Source organism: Pinus tabuliformis, chromosome 5_2, assembly GCF_031772625.1.
Source record: "Pinus tabuliformis cultivar Carrire ecotype Pingquan chromosome 5_2, CPIR1, whole genome shotgun sequence".
NCBI classification, from domain to species: Eukaryota; Viridiplantae; Streptophyta; class Pinopsida; order Pinales; family Pinaceae; genus Pinus; species Pinus tabuliformis.
In genome coordinates this window covers 296779100-296800328 of record NC_142306.1, presented here as the reverse complement: position 1 = coordinate 296800328, position 21229 = coordinate 296779100, and the positions used below count along the sequence as shown (strand labels likewise).

Below are 21229 nucleotides of genomic sequence, written 5' to 3'. Positions count from 1 at the left end.
ATACTAGCATAACTTGAAACAAGCATGAAAGAAATAATGACATGAGGAAATAAATGGAAGCATAACAACAAGTCAAGAATTTACCACACATGCAAGGAGAAGAACACCATCACGCTTTACCCCAAAGACTGTTGTATTATATTGCAAGTAGTGAATACAATCCCATAGAGTCTCCTAAAGCACAATAGTTCGTATTACATGATACAATGTGAGAGCCCATGGCTCTATTATATAGAGAGTTGGGAGCAAATCCCAATGAAAAATGAGAATGACAAATGACATTGGAGCCAATCCCAATGTATAAGTGATTGAACAAGTGGGATGAAGTGACAATCCCAAAGAGAAATTCGAATTTGTTGAATGGAGCTCCAATGCCAAGTGTAAAAATCGAATTCTGGCAAGTCGACATCATTTTCTTCTTCCCTTATGTGCCAAATTCGAATTTTATGATGGAATGACAAGTGTAAATGGGTGGTAACCCATGTGGGGACGATTTCCTACAACCAAATTCGAATTTTATGATGGAATGACAAGTGTAAATGGGTGGTAACCCATGTGGGGACGATTTCCTACAAAAATCTCCACCAAATATTCCCCCAAATCCTCCGAGATGTGCATTAACTTCACAAATTCGAATTTCCAGGTAAGCAACTTTTTAATACCAGAAATTCGATTTTATTTGAGCACATGTCCTTTCCTTGATTTTAGGAGTCCACATCACCTTGGGACTTCACTTTAACTCCCCCATAATTTTCCATCTCATTTCTACAACATTTAGCATGTGTGGATATTTATTTTTCTCCATTTATTTAATTTCTGGCTTAATTAATTGCCAGAGTTCCCACTAAACTTAGGAAAAGTGGGTTTTGAGGGTTCAAAACACATTTTTAATCCATCAAAGTGTGTCATAGTAGAAAGTTGAGGGTGAGAGGCGTAAATTTCATTACTCATACTTCATACAACTTCTCTAGACATCACTTATTACATTACAAGTACTATTTTATTTGCAATTTTTAACTTGAGGGAGATCTAAAAAATTAAAAAATGACTACCTAGACCTAACCACATTCCACGATTTTTTGTGTTATGTAGTATGGTAATATACATTGACTCTAGACACTAAGATGTGTTAGCGGCTCAACCTTCAAACCGTCACCCCGACTTTGGGGTAAAAAGTGAGTGGAAAAACCCGGAAAATTATCCACATCTGAAAAAGAAAGGATAATTAACCAAATAAAAAAAACACTACAAGATGTACTATTTGTTGATCGAGTCCCAACATCCTAGGCCTGTTACATACTCAAAACTCATCATTACTAGTATCACTTATTACAATTCCCTGCAGGGTGTGGAATCTGGGTACAAAAAAGATGATGAGAAAGTAGAAGTAGAGTTTAAAAACTCTGTTGACTGATGATATATGATGGTACAAGTGTCCTCTGGATCATCCTTGGGCATGGAGTCTTCATATAATCATTAGGTACCACTCCAGTGGTCAACATTTGGCTCCATATGGGGATGCATACTAGATACGAAGTGATAGTGTGCAAGAACCTGGAATCTGCATCCACCGACAAAAGACATATATCAGCAGTATCCATTCCAAGATATCATCAAGTACATAAATGAAGCAATGGAAATTTATTCTAAAATCATAAATGACAATCTATTCATGAAATAAAATGATGAGGGATAAGGTTAGAAATATGATACAGAAAGATGCCCCATAGCATCAGATGTCCTTAATGAAGTTCATGCTGAGAACTTGCTTACTTTCAGGCAGATCCATGGGCTACTTTTCTGATGTGCCCTGTCCAATTCTGAATATTTGAGGACTTTGATCAATCCCAACGCTGTGTTGTACATGGCCATCAGATTTACCAAATCCTTTTCTCTTTTTTCTTTTCTTCTTAATAGATTGTGATGTTGATGTTTAGGTGATCAAAGTAGACCTTTCTATCCGATTTTGAAGATGATATGATGGAAAATTTGAAGTATCCAAGACTTCTTTAACTTTCCTTTGTCCCTTCTGCTTATGCTCTGACATGGGTGATGGATCAATCTCATAAGTATAAACCTGATTCTCTTCAATTTCCTTGCTATCCAAGTATCCATCAATTAGCCATTTTTCAATAGAGTAAATGACCTCCTCATTATGAGATGATGATTACTTTAGTAGATTAGGAGGTTTATGATTTATTTCTTTGTTCTTTCCCATTCGTCATTGTTAAGTTTAGGTATGTTCTATGCTTAGAGAAATTTATTTCAATTTTCACAGTTAGCTCAATATCTTTTCTAGATTAGCAATCACATCAGCGTTAAAGTAAACTGCAGATAGAACATAAACATAAATCGCAAAAGACAAGCCAAGACAAGAGGACACAAGATGTGGCGCTAGCCAAGGACAAACCCCAATGTGGGGAAACCCTTGATCAATTCTTCTTATATGTTCTTTAATAGTTCAGCACAAAGAGAGAGAGAGAGAGTACATTTACAACATAAGTCAACACTTTGACTTATCTAGATAAGAGCATAAATCATCTCTAAGAAGATGATACATGAGATCAGTTGAAGATATGCTGCTTCAACTGATTCTCCAAGGTGACTCCTTCACCTATCATTGTGCTGCATGCTGCACCCATCATCGCAATGCTGGACCTTATGACCATGATGTACACATCATACTGTTGCACCTTATGTTGCATTGTTGTCCCAATGTTTAGCACTGTTGTACCTTGTGCTACTGCTGCACCATGTTGTCACCCATGTGCTTGCTGCACCATTGCTGCTTCGTGTACTCGCTGCACCAAGTACCATATTGCTGTCCCATGCATCTTGGCAGCACTATGTCACCTTGCCGTCCCATGCATCTTGGCAGCACTATGTCACCTTGTTGTCCCATGCATCTTGGCAACATTATGTCTTACTGTCCCATGCATCTTGGTAACATTATGTCACCTTGCTGTCCCATGCATCTTGGCAGCATTATGTCTTGCTATCCCATGCATCTTGGCAACATTATGTCTTGCTATCCCATGCACCATACTATTATGTACAACCACCAATTTGGCTCCCACAGACTGCCCAACAATCTGTTCAAAACTGATCCTCAACACCTACGAGAAATGTCATAGACAAGATACCTTAGCTCATTGTTTTGAGGTCTGATTTGTTCACTGCAACTTAGATCTGGGTAGGGCATATCACAGTGTCTTTTGCCAGCCTTCTTTTCCACCCAGATTTGCTCCAAGGTGATGTGGCTGCCCTTCCTTGTGGGGATGAGACCCTTCGCAATAATTTAGGGTGGTTCTAGCCTTTACAAGGTCCACGGCCTGCCCTCACAACAAGCTTCCATAGATTTGCAGCAAATTGGTTAAGGGTTTGCCTGTCCTCTAAACAGTTGATGCGGCTGCCCTTCCTTGCAATAATTCGGTCACCTGAGATGGCCTAAGACAATCCATCAAACCTTTGCTGGAATGCTGCCTTAGCTGCGGCTAAAACAGAGAATGTTTAGGGTGGCTGAACAACGTTTAGGGCAGCTTTGATCTAGACAGTGTATAGCCTTGTGTCCACCATAAGAGTTTCCCTCCATGTAAGCTACCACATCAGGATGTAGAGCCTTCTCTTCGTTGCCTACATCTAGATCTAGGGCATGCCTTCTCTATGACAACGTTGAGCTAGGGCATCCTCTCCTTAGGGCTGCATAGATTCTTAGGATCTCTTCCTCCCACCAAAAACCCAAAGACAAGTCGAGAGGAAGAGAACACAAGAAGTGTGTGTGAGAAATGACTCTCAAGTCATCTCCTTTTATACTAAAACGTTGAGCACATGTGGGGTTTATTTGGTTGCTGGCTGGCCTTGACAAATTGTCTTATAACACAAACAAATTCATAACTTCATGAATACTTATCGGAATCGGATGATATTTAGATCAATCCTACACCTCTTGATGAGAGGGATCCAGGAAAAATATCAGTTGCCATAAATAAGATGACCCACATGGAGTTTGGCCCTAATTTCCAATTTTAACAGTCATTTAACCTAAGTTGGAATTTTTGTACCTGTAATCTTTCCATTTCCTCCAGCCTATCCTGAAAAGTGATCTGATTAGCCTTCATAACACTTATTTCCTTGGCATGATTTGTTTCCATGGTGTTGATTAATTTCACTTGTCTTTCTTCCATGGCGACCAACCTATTTTGAAGAGTGGCCATTTGATTAAAATGATTGACTTCCATGGCCTTTATTGCTTGTGCATGATTTACTTCCATGGTCTTAATGAGTTGAACTTGGTTGAGTTGCATATCCTTAATCATTTGATTCAACCCCTTGATGAGATATTTATCATTCTCATTTGTTTTCACTTTGATCTTTCTTTCATCTCCATATTTTTCTTCAAAGTCGTCAATGATTGATTCTAGAGAATCAAAACTATTAGCAGGTAATTCTATGAACCAATCCATTGCATTTCCATCTAATGAAAAGATGAAAAGTCTCATTTTAACATCAATATCATGGCACCATTTGTTCACACAAAGGTGGAAATTCCTAAGGTGAGTTTCAGTACTGATGGCATTGTCACCTAGAAAACTAGGCAACTCTTCAATAGCCTCAATGGCTTCATCCGAAATGAAATTCGGATAGCTTGAAATGTTAGTAAAATTACAAGGGGTGAACAAATCATTCATGATGTCATGCTCACTTGACCCTGAAAGAGCAAATGGATACCAGAGAGAGGCTCCTGTCCAAGATTAGCAAGAAATCTACAAGAAGCAAGCTTCAAGCAGAAATCCTTGCAGAAAATGAAATAAGTGGAGTCGCCACTTGAACAAGAATCTAACTCTAAAATCCAACATGCAAAAACCAAAAGTTAGTCGTATTTCCCAGGTACAAGAAGACTTGTCCCCAGCAACGACGCCAAAAATGTTGACCCTGCCGCCTACACCTACCTACAAGTCAGTGAGAAAAGCCTTCAACCCCACAAGGTGTGGTTGGTGGCAAGGAACTCAGAGAAGGGGCTGTCACACTAATCCTGACTCTCTCCGTTTGAGCTATCTCCTAGGTTAGCTAAGGGGGGTGGTCCTTAATGAAAAGTTAATTTAAAAAGGATGTGAGTTTCTAGGAGAATTGTTAGAGTTAAACAAATAATTTCACTAAAAATTATAAGCGAAAACTGATATGAGCAATAACCATCATAAGGTAAGCATGAAATATATAAACAACTAGTGCCTTCAAAGTTCAAAGTATTTGCTCTTTAAGAAATGAAAATGTATTTTGCTTAAAATGAAGTGAAATGATTTCAAATGGAAAGCCAAAAACACTAAATTGTTAGCACAAGATATTATAAATGCTTTCAAGATGAATAAGTCTACAAATCAAAGCATGGAAACTATCTTGCTCAAAAGGATACAAAAATAACTCAAATGTTAGACCAAGATGACAACAAAGTATGTTACAAAAATAATCTACAAGAGGCTAGGCCAAAGAGTATGAGCAAGTTCTCCTCTTTGACTAGCCATGACTTAGCTCTTTGAAATAGCTAGATATTGATAAATGAAGTACAATACATAAAAAATAATTTTTCCAAGTTAGATATTTTGATGCAAGAAATAAAAGCTTTAAAAAACTTGAAAGAATCCTTGCAAAACACAAATAAGATATAGATGAGACTTTGGAATTCAAAACATGCGGGTTCTCCTTGAATATTTTTCAAGAATGGGTTGATTCCTCCGAGAATTTCCCCTCACACTTGAAAAGCTTGACCAAATAATGATTCATCTACAAAACTTCACCAAAAATCATTAAATTGACATGAAATTAAATAAGTGTAGTAGAAAGAATTTTTAGAGATACATGTATTATCCACTAGAAGATTTCTTTTCCTAAAGAAAATAATTAATTCTTATGCTAATATGAGATAGCTGCATACTAACGTAACTTGAAACAAGCATGAAAGAAATAATGACATGAGAAAATAAATAGAAGCATAACAACAAGTCCTAGAATTTACCACACATGCAAGGAGAAGAACGCCATCACGCTTTACCCCAAAGATTGTTGTATTATATTGCAAGTAGTGAATACAATCCCACAGAGTCTCCTCAACCACAATAGTTCGTATTACATGATACAATGTGAAAGCCCATGGCTCTATTATATAGAGAGTTGGGAGAAAATCCCAATTAAGAATGACAATGACAAATGGCATTGGATCCAATCCCAATGTAGAAGTGATTAAACAAGTGGCATGAGGTGACAATCCCAAAGAGAAATTCGAATTTGTTGAATGGAGCTCCATTGCCAAGTGTAAAAATTGAATTCTGGCAAGTGGACATCATTTTTTTCTTCTCTTATGTGCCAAATTCGAATTTTATGATGGAATGACAAGTGTATATGGGTGTTAACCCATGTGGGGACGATTTCCCACAAAAATCTCCGCCAAATATCCTCCAAAATCCTCCCAGATGTGCATTAACTTCACAAATTCAAATTTCCAGGTAAGCAACTTTTTAATACTAGAAATTCGATTTTATTTGAGCACATGTCCTTTCCTTGATTTTAGGAGTCCACATCACTTTGGGACTTCACTTTAACTCTCCCATAATTTTCCACCTCATTTCCACAACATTTAGCATGTGTAGATATTTATTTTTCTCTATTTATTTAATTTTTGGCTTAATTAATTGCTAGATTTCCCACTAAACTTAGGAAAAGTGGGTTTTGAGGGTTCAAAACACATTTTTAACTCATCAAAGTGTGTCATAGTAGAAATTTGAGGGTGAAATGTGTAAATTTCATTACTCATACCTCATACAACTTCTCTAGACATCACTTATTACATTACAAGTACAATTTTATTTGCAATTTTTGACCTGCGGGAAATCTAAAAAATAAAAAAATGACTACCTAGACCTAACCAAATTCCACGAAATTTTTTGTGTGATAAAGTATGGTAATATACATCGACTCTAGACACTAAGATGTGTTAGGGGTTCAACCTTCAAACCGTCACCCCGACTTTGGGGTAAAAAGTGAGTGAAAAACCCAGAATATTATCGGCATTTGAAAAAGAAAGGATAATTAACCAAAACACTCCAAGTTGTACTCATTTGCTGATCAAGTCCCAACATCTTAGACCTGTTACATACTCAAAAATCATCATTACTAGTATCGCTTATTACAATTCCCCGTAGGGTGTGGAATCTGGGTACAAGAAAAATGATGAGAAAATAGAAGTAGAGTTAAAAAACTTTGTTGACTGGTGATATATGATGGTACAAGTGTCCTATGAATCATCCTTGGGCATGGAGTCTTCATATAATCATCAAGTACCACTCCAGTGGTCAACAACTCCTTCACCTATCATTGCGTTGTAGGCATGGAGTCTTCATATAATCATCAGGTACCACTCCAATGGTCAATAACTCCTTCACCTATCATTGCGTTGTATCTCGTCATCATGCTTCACCTCACCATGTTACACCATGCTGCATCCATCATGACAATGCTGGACCTTATGACCATGTTGTACACATCATACTGCTGCACCTTATGCTGCACTGCTGTCGTAGTGCTTAGCACTATTGTACCTTGTGCCACAACTGCATCATGTTGTCACCCATGTGCTTGTTGTGCCATTGCTTCTTTGTTTTCTTGTTGCACTAAGCACCATGAACTTCTTGTTGTTGTTGCAATACATCATGCTGCTGTAATATATCATACTGTTGCACCTCACCATTGTGTTGCACCTCATTGCAACATTCATCATCACAGTGCTGCACTTTGTTATATTTGTGCTGCACTCATTATGCTATGATACACTTCATCACTATACCCATCATCATCACAATGCTGTCACATCATATCACTCAAACAGTAATTCAGACAACCTTCACAATGTGACAGTCCTACCAGCCTTCACACCTTAGTTGCAACATCCCTACCAAGACTACGGTCACCCTTCTTCAGCACTCCTACATCCCATGTTGGCTTGTCATACCCCAGCAAGCCTTATGCCCTCCTAACATAGACCTGTAGGTGTGATAGGGACTGCGGCTTGCTACAACAAGCCTATCCCTTGCTGCGGTAGCCCTTTCCAAGGGTTATAGCCCCATAAAACTATGCCTTCGGCCCTCAAGAACAGCTTGCGGCATCCATGACAGTCTCTCGGCCTCCACCAAAGTGTCACTACTGCTCCAGCAGTTATCTCAGCCTCCATTAATGAACTCAGCCTCCTTCACACTGTCTTAGAGCCTCCCTTTCTTGCTGTAGCTAGGGATTAGGGTTGCTGTAGGTGGACTCTTTCTCCTCCACGTAGGGTACTTAGGCTTTTACCATGGCTGCGTTAGATAGGGCAGCGTTAGGGCTTCTTGTAATTGAGATAAGGGTTGTCTTTTATGACAACGTTTAGGGCAGCATTAGGGATTGTAGGGACAACATAGGTCTCTTCACCATGACTGCGTTAGGGCTTCTCCATAGGGCAGCATTAGGGCTTCTCCATAGGGCAGCGAAGATTCTTCTCCATGAATGTAGATGAGGGCAGCGTATAGATCTCTTCGTCTAGGGCTAGGGCAAACCTCCTAGATCAGCGTATTCTCTTAGGGATTCTTCCTTCCATTAAAACCCAAACGAATGGAGAGGAAGAGATCACAAGAGAGTTGTGAATGTGTCCAAGTGACTTTCAAGGCACCTCTATTTATACTAAAACGTTGAGCACATGTGGGGTTTATTTGGTTGCTAGCTGACCTTGACGAATTGTCCCATAACACAAATAAATTCATATCTCCATGAATACTTATCGGAATTGGATGATCTTTAGATCAATCCTACACCTCTCAATGAGAGGGATCCAAGAAAAATATCAGCTGCCATTAATAAGATGACCCACATGGAGTTTGGCCATAGTTGCTAATTTTAACAGCTTCTCTCCCCAGTTGGGAAGAAATGTGGGTAGCTATTCGATAGGAAGAGATCAGGAGGCTGACCAAGGCAGGATGTAGCGGTAGAGGATCCCGGGTCAAGAAGGAGGAGGAGGATGCAACTCTTGCATCATCAGGACAACATGGGCAGCAGAAAAGGAAGAAAAAGGATATATCCATGGTCAGATGTTTTAGGTGTGGTGAACTAGGACATTTCGCCACTTAGTGCCCCTGGAAGAAGGGCAAGGAAGAGGCTTTTGACTCGAAAGCTGCTCCACTGAAAGCTAACAAGGGGGATGATGACGAGGATTGTGCCATGAGTTCTCATGCACCTCTGGAGAAGAGGTGGGGTGACTAAAGCTGTAGTTGGGAGGACTACACACGGGCAGGATCATTGAGGTGCCCAAATGTTAAGATTAGGTATGTTCTATGCTAGAGCAATTTATAAAATTTTCATAGTTAGCAATCACATCAGCATTACGATAAACTGCAGATAGAACATAAATATAAAACGCAGAAGACAAGCCAAGGCAAGAGGACACAAGATATGGCGCGAGCCAGGGACAAACCCCACAATGTGTGGGGAAACCCTTTGATCAAATCTTCTTTTATCTTCAAAGTTCAGCAGAGAGAGAGAGAGAGAGAGAGAGAGAGAGAGAGAGAGAGAGTACATTTACAACAGAAGTCAACACTTTGACTTGTCTAGATCTGAGCATAGATCATCTTCTATAACGATGAGATCAATTGAAGACATTCAGCTTCAACTGATCCTCCAAGGTGACTCCTTCACCTATCATCGTGCTGCATCTCGTCCATTTGGTGCACCTTACTGTGTAGCACCATCATGATGCTCATGATCTCATACATCACGCTGCTCATACATCATGCTGTCCATGGTCTACATCATGTTGCCCATGTCCATGATCTTATCCATCATCATGCTGCCCTTCATATCCCTGATCATCTTTCAACTTCATGCTGCCCATACTAATGTGCATCATCATCATGTTGCTGCCTTAACAGATGACATTCTATCACTTCTATTCATTGTCATATGGCTGCTACAGGTATGCCATTCTATCACTGTAGATTATGCTTAGAGTGTAGTAGACACAGTCATCACTTAAATACTCTCCAACATGATCACATCAATGCTGAGACTGAGATAGCATTACTATGATCTCCATTAGACCCAGATAGTGAGGATAGTAAGGGCACAAAAATACTTCTGTATGTGCCGAGAATGTAACTATCATTGTCATTACTACAACAGCCTTTAACAAGATCTTACTTGATACTGAAACCATCACCGTTACAACTTCACAGCTGTATCACCAAGATCATTCACTACTGTATCTTTCCACGAGGGTATCCGGACTGAGACAGTGATCACAAATATGTGTGGTTGAAGCAAGAATGAAGGACGCTGAGGTATACTGTTATGAGATCATCAAGTTACAAGTATGCTGAGAATAATAGATCTGGTCTTCTCATTGTAATATATTCCTATGCCAAGTTATACTGCTGTCTGCTACAGGGATACTGTACCTTAGACCCTCCCGAGGATACTTCTAATCTATTTGACTGCATATAAATGAGTCTTTATTGCTGAGTATAAAGATTCATTGACAATGCTGCGTTTGAATGCAGCTTCATCAAATGTATGCCGATAGCCCGAACATATGACTGCGTTTGACTGCGGCTCTTCTACTGCAGCTTCATCAAATCTCCTTCATGTATGCCAATAGCCCGAACGTATGACTGCGTTTGACTACGGCTTTTGCACCGAAGTTTCTGTTGCTTCATCCATTCGAGAGGTATACCTAGAATGAGAGAGAGACTTCACTGCTCTGTCCATCTGAGGACATCACCTTCAGATCACAGCTATCCCGAGAGTAGACTAGCCCGGATTCTACTTCAGCTGAACCCTAGATCTGTCTCACCGAAATGCGGATCTTCTTGACTACGACTTCTCTCCTCCATGCGAAGATCCTTTTGACTGCATATAAAATATTTCTAAGAACAGCGTATGAATGTCTTCATGAACAACGTCCAAAATGTCTTCATGAACTGCATAGATATGTTTCCATGACCTGTGTATATCAGTCTCCATGAACAACATATGACTGTCTCCATGACCAGCGTATATATGGGAGCCTCTTTGACTGCGTAGATTAGGGCCTGTGTATAAAACTTCTTGGATAGCATATTAGGGAATCACTTGACAACAGATTATGGCTCCTTGCTGTGTGTATTAGTGTCTCAAAGACCAGCGTATGTCCTGTCTTTATGACCTGCGGCTAGGGCATGTTTGTACTGCAGCTAGGGCATTATACACTAGCATATACTCTCAACGTTTCTCCTTTTCCAAAAACCCAGACGTGGAGAGGAGATCACAAGAAGAGTGTGTCTCAATGACATCAAATCCTCTTATATTTATACTAATGTGTAGATGATGAATAGACATGACGTTTGGGCTTCTAGAGCCTACATAAGAGCTGGTCGGCTTGATAATAATTACATAAACAAAATAAATTCATATCTCCATAAATACTTATCGGAATCGGATGATCTTTGGATCAATCCTACACCTCTCGACGAGAGGGATCCAATAAAAATATCAGCTGCCTGAAATAAGCTAACCCACATGGAGTTTGGCGGGTCGAGCATCGAGAGGTGGGCTGGTCGATTAACCGAGCGAGGGCTGGTCAACCAAAGCGTAATGAAATCTCATATCGGTTTCTGAATGAGGGAGATTCCGAGCATATATTATATATGCCAATTTAACACAAAACTCTTGGATCACATACGGCTACGGGAGCCCTTAATGACAGTAGCAGAATGACGGGAGTCGGTTGGTGCGAGGTGTGATGGAAAAACAATGGCAAAGCTAGAGTGCCAAAGTTTGAAGCAGCGTAGTGGATGTAGCAGTGCGAGAGGCACAAAGTAGATTGTGGCAGTGCAGGAGTAGAAGAGGGTCTGCACAGATTAGCAGCAAAGGTAGCTTCAACATCACGGGGCATCCATACTGACCAGCACGTCAATTTTTGGGTGAAGTTTCAGTTACTTACTTCTTAGTAACTGAGTTGCAGTGCAACAGTTAGCATTGGCAGTGCTATGGGTAGCATGATGCAGCATATTGAGAGGGAGTTGCAGTACAGATGTAGCAGTGACAGTGGCAGTGTCATGGGCAACAATGTAGTGGATGAAGGGAAGGAGGTCAAGCATCAATAACACAGAGGACCGATGCAGTGGATCAGTGTAATATTTCTATTGAGAAGTATTGCTAGAGCACATTCCTCGCTAAGAGGGAGTGTTGATTTTTGGCAGCATCAGATGTGCTATAGCACCAAAATTTTGTGGAGGGGCTAGGACACATGAGATCTCCAAGACCTAGAAATCGTTTGGAGAAATTCCACTTGGATGAGGAGTTATTAAAATAATTATTGTTTTTAATAGGGTTCCTAAGTCTACACTTAGGAAAATAAAAATATTAATGAGTATTAATAAAAATATGGGTGAGAAGCTTCTAAGTGACGAGGATCAAGTCTTTTTTAATCTTAGCCGTTGATTAGGGACTTAATCTTGGTCATTGATTCATCAACATGAAAAGAATAAGAGGAGGCTTGAGGGTCAGTTGGACAGACACCACATTGCTCAGTCAGTTCGATTTTTCTGGGGTGTGGTTTGCTAAGAAAATCGAACATGTGATCTAAGTTGCAGCAGAGGGTTAGTGATAGTTGGAGTTGGAGTATCTTCTCCGGGACCCCGAATACTCAGCAGAGAGAGGTAGAGATACGCCATAGGAGGTAGCGTAGACCAAGAGGGACTGACGCTGGGCCAAGACAGCCCACGCATTGCTTGATGCAGTGCAAGCACAGGGGAAGAGATGCCCTCCTACAAAAGTCTGAATTAAGCCGGGGAGCAGCAGGATCAGCTGAGAAGGTTGACATCAGAGCTCCAAGAGGTAGAGGAGGCAGTGCAGAGCTGACACAATGTCTCAAAGTGCTCCATGCAGGCCCACGCAGCTACTGCGAAGGGGCAGCGCAGTTGTAGCCAGGGATAGTTAGTCTAGTTGCCAGATCAGAGGGATTTTGCTGGGTGAAGTGAGGTAATCTCACATAGGTTTCTGCCAGTATACTTTATCTCTGTAATTGGATAGCTGAGAGGGCATCTAGAGTTGTATTCAAAACTACTGCTTAATAATAGAAAACCCTCATATTTGCTGCACCGGTTTTCCCGCATTGGGTTTTTCCGGGGACGTGTTGTCCAAAACTAACGGTGTCCCTTGTGTGTTTGTCTCATATTTGTTTCAATTTATGATCTGTTTGTCAGTGTAGTCTGCAGTAGTGTTTTTAATCACTGGTTACAAATTAAATAACTTGTTGAATGTAATAACAAGTAGCAGATGATAAACCAGTGACTGCAGTAGGATTTATGTGTCTAGATTCATAAATTTTCACAATTTTCCCTTAGGGATATTACAGTGTTGCTAAGGTTCTAGCAACTTGTTGGATGGACAGTACGAACGCTCAACTAATAAGGCCACCATCGCTCGACTGTTAAGGACGGCAACGGGGCTCGACTGATAAGGAGAGGTCCGACAGGGCTCGACCAACGCCCCCCCCCACCCAATAAGTAAATTGAAACTTTAGTTGCTCGACCACTGGGAGAGGACCGGTAGGGGCTCGACCAACGCCCCCCCACCCAATAAGTCAAATGAATTTCTTGCTTGCTTGACGTTAGGAAAGCAAGGAACTTTAGTTGCTCGACCACCGGGAGAGGACCCGGAGGGGCTTGCTCTTCCTAGTGCAAGGACCCGACAGGGGGCTCGACTGAGAAGGAGAGGAACTTTAGTTGCTCGACCACCGGGAGAGGACCAGCAACGGGGCTCGACCAACGCCCCCCCCACCCAATAAATAAATTGAAACTTTAGTTGCTCGACCACCGTGAGAGGACCGGAGGGACGGAGTCACTCACTATTCCGATGGTGAGGGGCTCGACCATCGCCCCCCCACCCAATAAGTAAATTGAAACTTTAGTTGCTCGACCACCGGGAGAGGACCGGAGGGACGGAGTCACTCACTATTCCGATGGTGAGGGGCTCGACCACCGCCCGGACCCACTGTCACCTTGGCCCAAGCCCCCACTATTTTTTTCAGAAGAAAAAAACAGAACTGAATTTTATTAGAGATAATTCAGTTTACATTGTGCATGACATATTCAAAAGTTCATAATTCAGCTGCAATGAGACCATCATCCCGATATAACCAGACATAGTGAGTACAGAAGCATACTACAAAAAGAGGTAGATATCGAAAGATATACCAGAAACCTTTTAACAACCAAAAGTGACCAAATAGTACCAAAAAGGAACAGAAATGAGAAGATGACAATATGAGTTGAGCATAGACAAAATATTCATTTAAGGAAGAGCAAATCTGTCCTCCCCCTGTGCAGCACCATGAAGAAAAGAAGAAACAAACATATATCCCTCCTCATCCAGCAACCCTCGATTTGATAAGAGATCAGCCATAGAGATTGATTCGCAGAATATGTGCTGTATGCTGTAATGTTGGAATATGCTAAGCAATCCCCCACTATTTAAGCCCAACACTTCCTAAACAACCAAGGGAGAAGTCCCTAAATAATCCCTAACAACTCTGGTACCAGACTAGAGCCTTTTGTGGAGTCAAATAGGGGTGGTGTTCACTTTTTACTTGTTAGCAGCTGTAAAAACTGTCACTGTAGTAGAAGAATTCTAAATAGAAAATATTAATAACCAAAACTCAATAAACATACAGAATATGAAAATAATCTCAGCTTCTAAGTTCTGAGCCAAGGATTTGAACCTTCTGTTGGGTTAAGGATGTTTCTGTTTACTCTAGTTTGTGTATGTGTAGACGTGATTCACCATTCCCTGATAATGACATTCTTATATCATGGAAGTCTAATGTGGCTTTGGTATTTGTATGTTTGAGCTAGCTTATACTTGGGATTGCTGAATATCTTTCAGATGTAATTGATCCATGCAGAAGTATGGATTGCTGACTATTTTTTGGATGAAATTGATCTGTGCAGAAGTATTTTCTTAATGCATCAAGGGAACTCACTCGTTTGAGTTCAATTACAATGGCACCTATTATTCACAATTTCTCTGAGACACTTTCTGGAATTACAACAATCCGAGCTTTTTGCCACCAAGAAAGATTCAAATCTACTAATGCTAGGCTGGTCAATACAAATATATCTATCGGATTTCATAATATCGCAGCCAACGAATGGCTTGGCTTTCGTATTGAGAGTATTGGCGCCATTATACTTTGCTCATCTGCATGGCTATTGGTTCTCCTTCCAAAAAGCATCATACAACCTGGTTTGTTCAAACTCAGCTTTTGCATGTGAATCTATCTTTTACTATTTATTTTTTTATGACATTTGTGAATGATTTGGGTTATTCTCATTACAAAGAAGTAATTTAATAAACATAAATACGAGCTTCAATTTTCGATTACCATGATCTTTTATTTGCTAAATTGATTACTTATACTCTTTTGGCAGAATTTGTGGGGCTTTCCCTCTCATATGGGCTTGCACTCAATGATTGCCTTTTCTACCTAGTTTATTGCATTTGTCAAATTGAACAGAGCATGGTTTCAGTGGAAAGAATATTCCAGTATTGTAGGATTCCATGTGAAGCTCCACTCATCCTACAAAATAAATACCCTGAAAAGGGTTGGCCAATTCAAGGAAGCATTTCTGTGGAACATTTACAGGTCAGCGTTCCTTTTACTGCTATATTGACTTTTGACATTTTAATTTCACTATTATGTGGAGCTATTTATCCTTGGGGGATTTTTTGTTGTTGCTGAAACGACTGATTTTATTAATTGTAAGCAATGATGGTACATATTTGTATTACTGCACTACGATTTTATTTGTTGGTTGAAATTTGAAACCAGTAAGTAGTAGTAGGGGTTAAATGCAATCAGCACAATCATATTGCATAATGCTTGAGCTTGTGCACACCTTATCTGTGAATTTTTTCCCGTGTTTTTTGTCAGCTTAGATGACAAATCTATATTTAAAACTCATATGGTATAGAAGTGTCCAGCTGATATTATACTTGTGTTAAGCAGAAAAACAACAGCTGTAACCACTGACATCTGATTTCTATACAAACTGGCAGAGTCTCGCAAGGAATAAAGACAAATTGTCTATTCAAAATTGAATCAAATACATTTCTTACTGCTTCCATCTATCTTATACCTGAATGGATGTTACTGATTGTTACATGACTAGCTCTTCATACCCTGAATCTGTATTTGTCAAGGACAAGTATTAGTAAAACTATGGTCAATAAGGGAAGAACTGCTGCAACCCAAGGCTGTACCCCTCATTTTGCATGAAGCCTACACTAGTGACTGGTGAGTCTTTTCACTACTATTCAATTTTATCACAAAGGTAGGCACACAAGTTGATGGAGTTTTGGATGGCCTAGGGTCTGTGAGTTCACTTAATGATTTTCATGCTCTACTTGATAGTTGTTGAGATGACATATTTATGTGTGTCTTGATGGTGTTCTTCTTGGTATACTTAGTTTTTTGTAGCATTGGAGGTGTTCTAGTCTCGAAACTTTGTGGAGAGGCTAGAACATAGGAGTTCTCCATAATCCGGAAATAATTTCTGGAAATTCCACCTAGAAGTGTCTCAATTAGATTATTAGCCCATTTTTAAATATTTTCTAAGTCTAAACTTAGGAAAAGTGGTTAATTAATCAATATTAATTGAGAAATGAGTGAATCATGTAGAAACTCACACGAATCGACTAGGAAATAATCTCAGCCATTGATTAAGATTTAATCTTGGCCGTTGGAGTCCCAACTAGAGATTATAAGAAGACGATGGGTATATGGAAAAACACACTTGTGACACTTGAGATTGATGTCCTTGGGCAGTTTGATTTTCCAAAGAGTAGTAACAGTTGCCGGAAGAGGTCGATCTAGAGAAGGGAAGCAGAGACAAAGGGGCAAAGACAGTGAGTCCGGAGGAAGTTTTTTCCAGTTCCAGAGAGTTAGAAATAGGAGGCCGAGATTTTCTCTAGGAGGCTGCGCAGAGGCAACACAAAGCCTCAAAAGAGAAATTCAATCCAGCTGAAGAGGAGCTCGATCTTAGTTCTAGAGGTCAAGAAAGTTTTCCAGAGGGTCGGAGAGAGTTTCTCAGTTAGCAGCTGGGAAGATGGCTAGATTGGCAACTGATTTAGGTAGAGTGTTTGAGAGATTGTGCTTGGGTGATGCAGGGCTTGCGCAGAGTCGGTTCGACGGCTAGCTTTTTAGAGGTAGTCAAGTGCCAGGATTGCTAGGAGAGAGGGTAATTTCCCTTAGAGAATTGTTGCCAATATTCTTCTTGGATAGATTCGTCAGTTTGGCGATATTTATTGTACTCAAAATTTCTCACTATTGCTTAATAATAAAAACCCTCAACTGCTGCACCGATTTTCCCAAGTTGGGTTTTTCCGGGGACTTTAATCCAAAATAGTTGTGTCATAATTTTGTGTGCGTGCTAGAATTTTCTCAATTTCCAGTTTGTCTTCTGCTATATTTTTTATTTGTGAAGATTGCAGTGTGATTAATTCGTTGTTGCCGTAGCAATAAGCTGTTAATTTAATTTATGGTTAGAAGAATTAATTCCAGTTGTTGCAATAGGATTTTAGTGGTGAAATTTTCACATGGTATCAGAGCGATTTTGATCAGATTGGGAAGCTCAAAAGTGGAAGCAAAAATTTGTTGCTCAGAGAGAGCTACATGATGAATTTCTGGGGTTGCGCCTAGCTAGGCAATGCGAATTGCTTCAGCAGTTCGATTTTTTAGTGCAGGGTTGTAGAAAAAATTGACTTGCCAATTCGAGTGGTTCCAACAGGAAGAAGGGAAGCTATAGCTCAAATTTTCGCTTAGCAGATTCCTTTTTTTGGGTGCACAAGGGTTTGCAGCAGTTTGCATTAGCAGAATCAACGCTGGGTGGAAGAAAATGTGCACACACAGTGATAATTTCTCTCAAAGGGTTTCTAGATTAGAAATCCGATTTTCCAGTTGTAGTTGGCAGTTTCTCACTCCAGAAGGGAGTGCGAGTAGAAGATTCAACAACCGAGCAGAGGGAAGAGGGAGATTTTCCTACCAGATTGAAAGATGGCCACAGCTGGGCTTAGAGATCAGGATAGGTTGGATGGAACCTCCAACTTTGTCATCTAGAAGGCCAAGATGTCCTTGCTAGAGAAATTTGGTTTGAAGACCTACGCAAAAAATGTGGTGTTAGTATCGAGAGATGAAGATCAGCTTTGAGAGTATAGGAAAGAGATGGAAAAGGTGAAGTGGATGATCATGGATGGTGTCTGAGACCATATAGTCTCGCATATATCAACCAAGAATACGACCAAGGAGATGTGGGATGATCTCGGCCAACTATATCAAAATCCTTCTGAGCAACGAAAGATGTTCCTATAGGAGAAGCTGAGAAACATCAAGATATCGAAGGGTGAAGACATAGATCCCTTTCTCACCAGGATTCAAGAAATCCGGGATCAACTTGCAGCTATTGGGGAGGCTCCTCAACTAACAAAGCTTGTGCGTTTGGCATTGAACAGTGTCTCAGAGGAGTGGAAAGTCTTTATCCAAAGTATCTTAGGCTGAGACACATTGCCTAGATGGGACAGGATGTGGTTAGAACTGCGGTGGGAGGATATGAGGCAAGCTCTAGTAAAGAGCTCCATCAACGGAATCAGCAACAAGGGTTCGAAGGGTGAGAACGAAGAGAAGAATGTGGCTCTTGCATCAAAGGCTCCAAGTCAAGGATAGGAGAAGAAGAAAAATGACATATCTAAGGTCAAGTGCTTCAGGTGTGACGAGTTTGGCCACTACAGTGCTCAATGTCCTCTCAACAAGAAGGACAAGCAGGAGAAGCAGGATCGGGCGACAGTGTCCGTAGAGATAGACAAGTTGTCCTCTAGGTTGGAGGAAGACTTCGCCATGTTTGTAGCTATACCTCTAGGAGTGAGGTGGGGCGATATGGAGTTATAGTCCCAGAACAGTGCAGATCTTGGGCAGGGTCCATTGAGGTATCCTCCACATAGATTATTACCTTGCTACAGGGGCCCACATTATTCAGTAGCAGGTTGGATCAATGTCAGTGATGCAGTCAGAGTCTAGAGTGACAGTTGCATACTGGTGGCAATTAGGTGTTGAGGAACGCAGATGTAGTGTTGACAACAGAGAAGGCGGCTCAGTAGCAACTCATATTCCCTAGTGGACAATGTAGAGGCTAGTAGTAGTCATATGCTCAGGCGACAAATGCAGCATAGAAGCATAGTTGATTTAGTATTTCGGCTGCTTCTCAGTTTCAGTAGTTGTAGTAGCGACAATAATAGATGAGAGGGAGTTGCAGTGTAGATGCAGAGTTGGCAGTAGTACAATAGTGTCAACAACAACACAGATGTAAGATCATAGTTGCACAGTGGTTGGTTGGCAATGGCTGGCAGTCACAGTGGCCAAACATCAGCAGCGTGTACAGAGGGTGATGCAGGAATAGGGTGTTGGAGCAGTTTAACACTAGAACACCTTCCTTGATAAGAGGGAGTTTTAGTTTTTTTGTAGCATCGGAGGAGTTCTAGTCTCGAAACTTTGTGTAGAAGCTAAAACACATGAGTTCTCCATAACCCATAAATCATTTCTAGAATTTCCACTTAGAAGTATCTCAATTAGATTATTAGCCTATTTTTAAATATTTCCTAAGTCTAAACTTAAGAAAACTGGTTAATTAATCAATATTAATTGAGAAAGGTGTGAATCATCTAGAAACTCACACGGATCGACTAGGAAATAATTTCAGACATTGATTAAGACTTAATCTTGGTCATTTGAGTCCCAACTGGAGATTATAAGAAGAAGTCGATGGGTAGATGGAAAAACACACTTGTGACACTTGAGATCGATTTCCTTGGGTAGTTTGATTTTCTAGAGAGTAGTAATAGTTGTTGGAAGAGGTCGAGCCAGAGAAGGGAAGCAAAGACAGAGGGGCAGAGGCAGTGAGTCCGGAGGAAGATTTTTCTAGTTCTAGAGAGTCAGAAAGATGAGGCCGAGATTTTCTCCAGGAGGTTGCGCAGAGCCTTAGAAGAGAAATTTGATCCAGTTGAAGAGGAGGTCGATCTTAGTTCTAGAGGCCAGGAAAGTTTTCCAGAGGGCCAAAAAGATAGTTTTTCAGTCAGTAGCAGGCATGATGGCTAGATTGGCAGCTAATTCAGGTAGAGCGTTTGAGGAACTGTGCTAGGGTGACTTAGGGCCTGTGCAGAGTTGGTTGGACAGCTAGATTTTTAGAGGTAGTCAAATGTCGGGATTGCTCGGAGAGGGTAATTTCCCTTAGAGAATTTTTGCCAATATTCCTCTTGGATAGACTTGTCAGTTTGGCAATATTTATTGTACTCATAATTTCTCACTGCTACTTAATAATAAAAACACTCAGTTGTTGCACCGGTTTTCCCAAGTTGGGTTTTTCCAAGGACTTTAGTCTAAAATAACTGTGTCATAATTTTGTGTGTGTGCGCCAAAACTTTCTTAGTTTCTAGTTTGTCTTCCGCAATATTTTTTATTTGTGAAGGTTGCAGTGTGATTAATTCGTTGTTGCCATAAAAATAAACTGTTAATTTAATTTACAATTAGAAGAATTTATTCTAGTTGCTGCAATAGGATTTTAGTGGTGAAATTTTCACAATACTTGCCTATCATAGAGAGAATTGCACTTGGTCATGTGATTTTCTAGCCTCCATACTAGGAATTGATGGTACATGAGGACATGTGACTCTATAGAGTGAACACACTAGTTATGTTAAGGATATTTATATGTGGGTTGTGTAAATTTTAAGCCTTTGATGACTGTTGTCATATGTCTATCTTAAGTAAATAAATCATATCTGAACTTATTTAGTCATGGAATTGAATATTTTTGAACACGCAACAATCACATATATGGCTAAAAAATGAATAGTGGAATTAGTGAATGAAAAACACGCATGCGTAGTGATTTACCCCTTCAGATCAGCTTATTGTTCCAATGATCAAAGCTTACAAGGTACCTCCACAGTTTGTTGTAAAATTAGCATTTGTATGGTAAACAAAAATACTATAGAAGAAATAAGTGTAACCTATTGAATCAGAAGTATGGCTCTTGTTGTACAACTATAGGATGTTTTTGTTGTATGGATTTCCTCTTGTTGTTTGCTACAATGGCTCTACACTTTTTCCTCTCAGGTGCACTCTTCTCCC

The 21229-nt window shown here is 40.3% G+C and overlaps 1 protein-coding gene across 1 annotated transcript in view; it reads left to right on the top strand.

Moving 5' to 3' along the window:
- LOC149158726 (putative ABC transporter C family member 15) overlaps positions 1 to 21229 on the top strand; it is a 399865-nt gene that overhangs the window by 105245 nt on the left and 273391 nt on the right. Inside the window, exons 8-9 of the mRNA XM_089436293.1 lie at positions 15000 to 15294; positions 15480 to 15694. Of these exons, the coding sequence (XP_089292419.1) occupies positions 15000 to 15294; positions 15480 to 15694 (510 nt within the window). The remainder of the gene's footprint in view (positions 1 to 14999; positions 15295 to 15479; positions 15695 to 21229) is intronic.